Source organism: Zootoca vivipara, chromosome 4 (assembly GCF_963506605.1).
Source record: "Zootoca vivipara chromosome 4, rZooViv1.1, whole genome shotgun sequence".
In the NCBI taxonomy this organism is placed as follows: Eukaryota; Metazoa; Chordata; class Lepidosauria; order Squamata; family Lacertidae; genus Zootoca; species Zootoca vivipara.
The window spans coordinates 55,971,395-55,978,256 of record NC_083279.1 but is presented as its reverse complement, the minus strand read 5'-3'; the positions used below and the strand labels follow the sequence as shown (position 1 = coordinate 55,978,256).

The 6,862-nt window shown below is 39.4% G+C and overlaps 1 protein-coding gene across 5 annotated transcripts in view; it reads right to left on the bottom strand.

Moving 5' to 3' along the window:
- Positions 1-58: 58 nt before the first annotated feature.
- TMPRSS15 (transmembrane serine protease 15) overlaps positions 59-6,862 on the bottom strand; it is a 62,984-nt gene continuing 56,180 nt past the window's right edge. Inside the window, exons 23-27 of one of the 5 annotated variants that reach the window (XR_009557481.1) lie at positions 5,654-5,835; positions 5,337-5,432; positions 5,063-5,181; positions 2,792-2,931; positions 2,015-2,151 (exon numbers count right to left, since the gene is read on the bottom strand). Coding sequence is in view for 4 of the 5 variants with exons in the window: in XM_035114992.2 (XP_034970883.2) it covers positions 1,996-2,151; positions 2,792-2,931; positions 5,337-5,432; positions 5,654-5,835 (574 nt within the window). In the remaining variant the exon portion in view is untranslated. Of the gene's footprint in view, positions 2,152-2,791; positions 5,210-5,336; positions 5,433-5,653; positions 5,836-6,862 lie in introns of those variants that run through there. The other 4 variants (XM_035114992.2, XM_035114994.2, XM_035114993.2 and 1 more) reach the window with 4 other exon arrangements.

Below are 6,862 nucleotides of genomic sequence, written 5' to 3'. Positions count from 1 at the left end.
TCAGATATTAGCTTGGAATGGCTTGGAATTGCAATGGATCAGCAAAATGGACTGGAAGCTCCCCCTTGAGGCAATTGTTCAGATCATTTTTATATGCAATGTTTGATTTTGAATTCAATAGCAAAACATGGCACTCCAAAAGAAAAAAAGAATGCATTTATTTTGCTAAGGAAAATGACTCTGCTACAGATAGTAATGAGATGGAAAGAGCATTTGGAATATATATGGAAAAATGTCTACTGTATATGTCACTTCTAAACAGTCATTTCTAGTTTAAATTTTAACTCCCTCCTTGTTACTTTCTCATACATTGTATTGTCTCTTATTAATGGGTGTACTGTAAATTCAGCTAATATAAATTTACAGTGTAACAAAATAATTTATCTTTGCATAAAAATTTGATAAAAATATTGACTGTAGGATTATTTATTTGAAATAGGAGGTGATTTTACTGTGGTTCTTTGACTTACATTACTAAAGACAATGGGCAACACTGTGCTATTCTGCAAGGATAAACTTCAAAACCACGGAGAAACAAACTGATGAAGTGTAATGAGTATACTTTGGTAGCAAAAAGGGTACAGTATTTTGATGTTATGCTTGGCCAGAGGCAACTTGAGTCATTCTGCCCATGGCAAGTTATTCATTCAATCCTTGGAAACAAAAACAAAAAACCGGGGTGGGGAGGCAAAGAACGCTAGTTATTGCTGTGCCAAGTAACTAGATTTTAAGAACAATTGCTGGCACTCTAATAGAAATAAACTGTCCCCACCTGTGTTCTGCTATGTCAGGGAAGGCAGAAATGTCCAGGGTCTAGTATAAAGAAGCTAGCTACTGGCACAGGGGGGACATTTTGTCTCCTTTTTTGGTGTTTTTCTCTTTTCTGCACTGGGAGAGAGAAGTTACAGGTAGGTAGCCGTGTTGGTCTGCTGTAGTCAAAACAACATAAAAAAAATTCCTTCCAGTAGCACCTTAGAGACCAACTAAGTTTGTCATTGGTATGAGCTTTCATGTGCATGCACACTTCTTCAGATCAGGAGAGAGAAGACACTGATCCAAGTACAGCACAGTTTCTATGTTACTGATCCTTTCAAGACTCTGGGAAGCACAATGGCTATTCAAAGACAGTGGCAGTTTAGGGAGACATGTATGTGGCAATTGAGAAAAAGATTATAAGAATAGCTTCTTACAGTGCAGTATCAAAAAAGCACAACCACAGTCATTCTAATGATCAAACACCAATGGAGGTTGTGTGTAGATATATACTTGCAGTAAGGAAGTGAAGGTGTGTTGCGTTTTGACCTTCAGACATGGATGGCTCTGCCAAAGATGCCTGTTCCAGGGACATTTTCTGACAGCAGAAATCTCTGCTTCTACCTCAGCATCTTAAATAATACTTCAGGATTGAGATTTCCAGTAACCAAAATCAACAGAATGAAGGCTTACTTGCAGCGTCTTCAGGACTTTATTTATGATGAGAAAGGCACAACGAAAGTTAAGCAGAGAGAGCAGGCATGCACAATATTCAGTATTACAAAAATACATTTTAAAGATTATGATTCCTTCATTGCAGGGGGTTAGATTAGATGTCCCTTGGGGTACCTTCCAACTCTACAATTCTATGATGCTACGGTATACATGCCACAGTTGATGTTCCAGGGTAAAGAGGTGCATTTATAGCATACAGTGATCGATGAAGATGCAAGACACTTCTCTCTTGGGAGAGAGTTCTACCATTTAGGGGCTGCCATGGAGAACACTATCTGAATGTACTTCTGAATGTGGAGCCCTTCTCTGCTGATCTTGTAGCCCTAACAGGACACTGTTGTCCTGTTAAGTTTTCCCAGAACATACTTATTGTGGTGGGTGGAAACACAGGGGGAGAAGAGTCAGTGGAAGTTCTTCTGAACAAATGGAAATCCTTGTATTAATGGAGTGGCTTTGTTGAACAAAACCCTCTAGTTTTCCATATATATATATATATTTAAAATGGTGCTAATGGATAGTCTTTTTTATCCAGTCGACAAATTTTGAAACTTTCACATAAACGCCAGGACGATTTGGCAGCGCACACTGACGTCCAAAGGATATCACACCAGCCAGTAACCACCTTTCATTCTCCTGACACATCAGTGGCCCACCAGAATCTCCCTGGAATGACAAATATTGTTACATACATTTGTTTTTAATTGGAGACAAAATGCTATGTAAAGCTAGAATGGGATTTGCTATGGCCTTCAGCATTCACTGAGATGCCTGTCAGTTATACGCAGTATTAGCAGAACCCTGTGCATGAGCTTCTACTTTAAGCTAAATTCTTTGAGCCAGCATGAAAGTTGTGTCAGAAGGGTTTTTGTAAGCATTGGAGAAATAGACATTGCCTTTCTTAGACGGCAGGATATCTTTAGAAACAATCTGAGGATTACAGTAGCCCATGGCCTGCAATGATATCAGTAGTTGCTTTGTATTCCCTTGGAGGTGGCAGGGCCTAGAGGTTGCTGTTTCTCTAAATAAAATCAAGTATGCTAAGGTCATAAATGAGAAAAACTGAAAGCAATAAGATAATGGTGCTGCTGATAATGATGCTGTCCTTAAAGAAAGCTCCCAAGTTAAGTAATGATTTCCCACATATTGGTTATCAAATTACTATATAGAACATTTAGCACCATAAGTAATGATCAGAGAATAAAAAATGTGCCTAATAATAATAATAATTTATTTATACCCCACCCGTCTGGCTGGGTTTTCCCAGCTGTATTGTAGCAGAGAAGACATATGTTATCAATTTTACCTGACAGGAATCAGTTCCTCCTTCATCATATCCTGCACATATCATATTTTCAGTAATATTGTACTCAGGCATCAATTGCTGGCATTTCTCATGTGTTATAAGAGGGACTTCTGCTTCCTGCAATATGCTTGCCACAGAACCTGTTTAAACATATGCATTGAATGAGCCTGATGCATAATGTAAAACAAGTTCTTCAAGCAATATTTTCATTCATTCTAACATTGCCCGTTTCCAACAGATAGTTTATAGGTGCCTTATACCGCCTGTGTTACCATGTTAATAAATCCAGTGAAGTCTATGAGCAGCTAGCAGTTATTCATATATTCTGCCTGCAGAAAATTAGAATACTCGCTTTCCATAATGAGTAGAGAGTTTCATAATTGCTGCAAGAAACAATGTATATCAGGCATTTTCTGCTGAAATGAAAATATGTATGCACACACACACACACACTTTAAATATCCACATTTGGGAAACCTGAATAATTCTTTTAGAATTACTTATGTCTGTACATTTGGGGTTGCAGCAAGACTCTTAGAATGTCAACAAGATGAGCTTGTAGCAGATGTGTACATGAGCATAGCCGTGATAATGCACAGACTGGCTTAAAGTTTGGACTAACATAGTCAGGTGGTATTCTTCAGTCATCTCCTTTTAGTTGTTAAAAACAAACATTGTCACAACTATTAACATTCACACAGCTTGGGTGGTGTTCAGCTATGCCAGGCTTCCCCAAACTGCGGCCCTACAGATGTTTTGGCCTACAACTCCCATGATCCCTAGCTAAGAGGACCAGTGGTCAGGGATGATGGGAATTGTAGTCCAAAACATCTGGAGGGCCGAAGTTTGGGGGTGCCTGAGCTATGCTGTGATTCCTGCGTTGCAGGGGATTGTACTAGATCAGTGTTTTTCAACCAGTGTGCCTCCAGATGTTTTGGGACTACAACTCCCATCATTCCTGACCACTGGTCTTGCTAGCTAGGGATGATGGGAGTTGTGGTCCCAAAACATCTGGAGGCACACTGGTTGAGAAATACTGTACTAGATGACTCTTGAGTTCCATCCCAACTCTTCAATTCTCTGATTCACATAGAGTCTTAGACCCATTGAAATTAACATGTTAGGACTGAGTGGGGTGTCAAAAGAAATGCTTTCATTGTTGGTTTGCATTTTAGCTCCATTTGACCTTCCATTGAAATGAGGTTGCTGGCTGGTCCCAACTGCATCTCTGAGCCTTGGTAAAGGGTACTCTCCCCCAAATGTTTGGGTCCTAACATGCAGCCACTTGCTCAACCTAAGCAGGTTTTGGTGCAGTCAGTACATAGATGGTACTGCATAAAAATTTAGCCAATATATTTCTCAATGAAAATTATCTTTAACTTCTTGCAAATCACAAATAATTCCTAAAGGATAACTGAATATCCGTTTGAAAACGTGTGACACATTCAAAACAGATTTATTGTGGCACGAGCTTTTGTAGACTAGAATTGCCCTCGATTTACAGTTTTTATTGTTTGTAAACATTTATGTGTTTGCCAAATGAGGAGAATACTTGATGCATCGAGTGAAATAGGCTCAGGTCCATAAAAGCTAATGCGACAACAACTCAGCTAGTATTTTTAAAGTGCCAGAAAACTCTTTGCTGTTTCTGATTTATTGGTATCTTTAAATACTGTATAGCCCCTTGTTTATACATATATGTAATTGAAAGCATAGTCTAGAACAGAGGGCCTGTGGGCACATTTGCAAACCAGAGAAACTGTTGTGGGCACCCCTCCTCCTGCAACCAAGCACAGCACAACCTCTTCCATTGTCTACAATAAAATGCTTCTTTCAAGATGAACCTCAGTGGGGAGAGATGCCTTGCGAATGACAGAGAAGGTCTTTGTAGGCGCATGTGCATCTGCTGGTGGTGAACCATGGTCTAGAAGCAGAGGCCAACATGCAAACTAACATATCAGAATGGAAAAACAACTTTCTTCTCCATGGAGCAACTTGTTGGGATTGGTGGGCATTCGTGAGAAATGAGGCATTATGTGTTTGCACCATGTATTGATGTTTCCTGATTTCCTTAACCCTGGCCTTGACTGCATTCTGTCCTTTTTAACTGGTGCAGATCTATGCATATTGCTTGCAATGTGCATTACTTATTCAGGGCTAAACTACCGGTACATGCCATGTATTATTGAAAAGCAGTCACCTTGATCTGCTAATTTGGTGGCTAAATTACTAATTCATTGTACAACATTTTCCAGATAAAAATCTCCACACCCAATCTGCTGTTTGCCCCACACAGGAAAAAAAGGGCTTATCTTTTCTTCTTATGGCCCACGCTTTGGTCCAACAGCTCTCCTGGGTGGGAGGTATAATCTGTTCCATTGAATCCAGTGCTGTGACAGTTATAAGAAAAATATTTTTCTGCATAGAAACATATATTTACTCCAAGTATCTTGTATTGATTGCATCATGAAAATACCAAAACACAGAGACAGAAAAAGTTCTGCTCTGGATTTTAATGGGGCCTTTTAACAGTGTGATGACGTACCTTGATTTGTAGTTCTCCCCCAGCCAGCAATGGAGCAATTAGTTCCTGGCAAAAATTGTTGGTTTTTTTCTGGGAAGCAAATGGGCTGAATGTAATCTGTGAAAAATAAATGATCAATCAGTTTCAATTCCAGTGTCCAGTCTTTTATGATGTCATTACAAAAGCAGCTCCTCCATAGCAGTGAGTCCAGAATGCATCAAGTACTCAGGTCTATTTTATTGGAAACATGTAGTATCTTAACTTTCCAAAGTTCTTCCAGATTTGACTCTAAATCACTTCACCATTTGAAAGAAACCAGGAAAAGAAAATGATCCCACCTGTGTAATTCACTCGGATTTGAAGATGCATTAAAGCAATGTCACTATCTTTCGTTCGCTTATTGTAATGGGGATTTATGATGATTTGATCAATCTCTTGAATGACTATTTGAGGATATGACAAATTCAGGTTGTTATGCGAACCAAGAACGGCTTTCCACTGAGATGGTTTTAAATTCCTCCTGAGGAATTACAAAGAATATTCTGAGTCAGAACCAACTGTGATCAAATAACAGATCTGAGCAATTTGTGATACGTAATTTCTGTTACTTTCTACTATTACACCACTTTGCACAATGTACTAATGCACAAGTCTCAGTCATTTGAATGCAGCTGGACCATGTAATGTGCTCTTATTATATCATTTGAAAGTGGTATGGAGGTCTGACAGTATTGTTGATATAAACCAGTGTATGCCAATTTTTTACAAGATTCCCACATATTAAAATTGGAGTGACATTTTATTTTAACACAAAAATTACACACAGCCTGAAAACTGAATAGGGAATCTGTTTGCTACTGTGAGAAAGGTAATCTAATATTGTGTCCTGCATACCACCCAAAACTTTGTGGGATGCAACATAAGTAGCCAAATACAACACTTCCTGCTTGCCCAGAGTGGACACACAGGGATGTTACTCCAGCCAGGAGGACTTCCTGTCACACCTGGTGTGGAGCATCCCCCCCCACCTGTGACCAGATAGATGGGCATGAGTCCCTGTGAGACCCTGTAAAAGGGCCAGTCATGCAGCCACCTTCCTCTTTGACTCTTTTACTGCTCTCTTCTGATACTGGTGCTTTTGCTGTCTGATGGCTCTCAACCAGCAGCACATGAGCTCAATCCCCATATGGGATGAACTCAAACTCTATTCTGTAACTACAAGCCAAAGCCTGCCTTCAGGGAACCAACTGTGAACTGAATGTGAGTAAACTTCTTATTACTTTTAAAATAAGACTGTTGTGCCTTTATTCTTTTTAAGAGGGATAAAAGGGGAAATTACCAGGAATAACCCAATCTGGGCAAAGCCAGAATGAATTGCTTAAGTAAAGAGTTTCAAACAAATATACCAACTTGCTTCTTGCAATATACTGGGGAATGTACTCCACTACTGATTCACTAGCATGAGTGAGGAAGGATAATATTTAATCAATATATCCTCTCCTACTATGCACGACATTCCCACAAACCTTTCCTCGCTCAGTTAATAT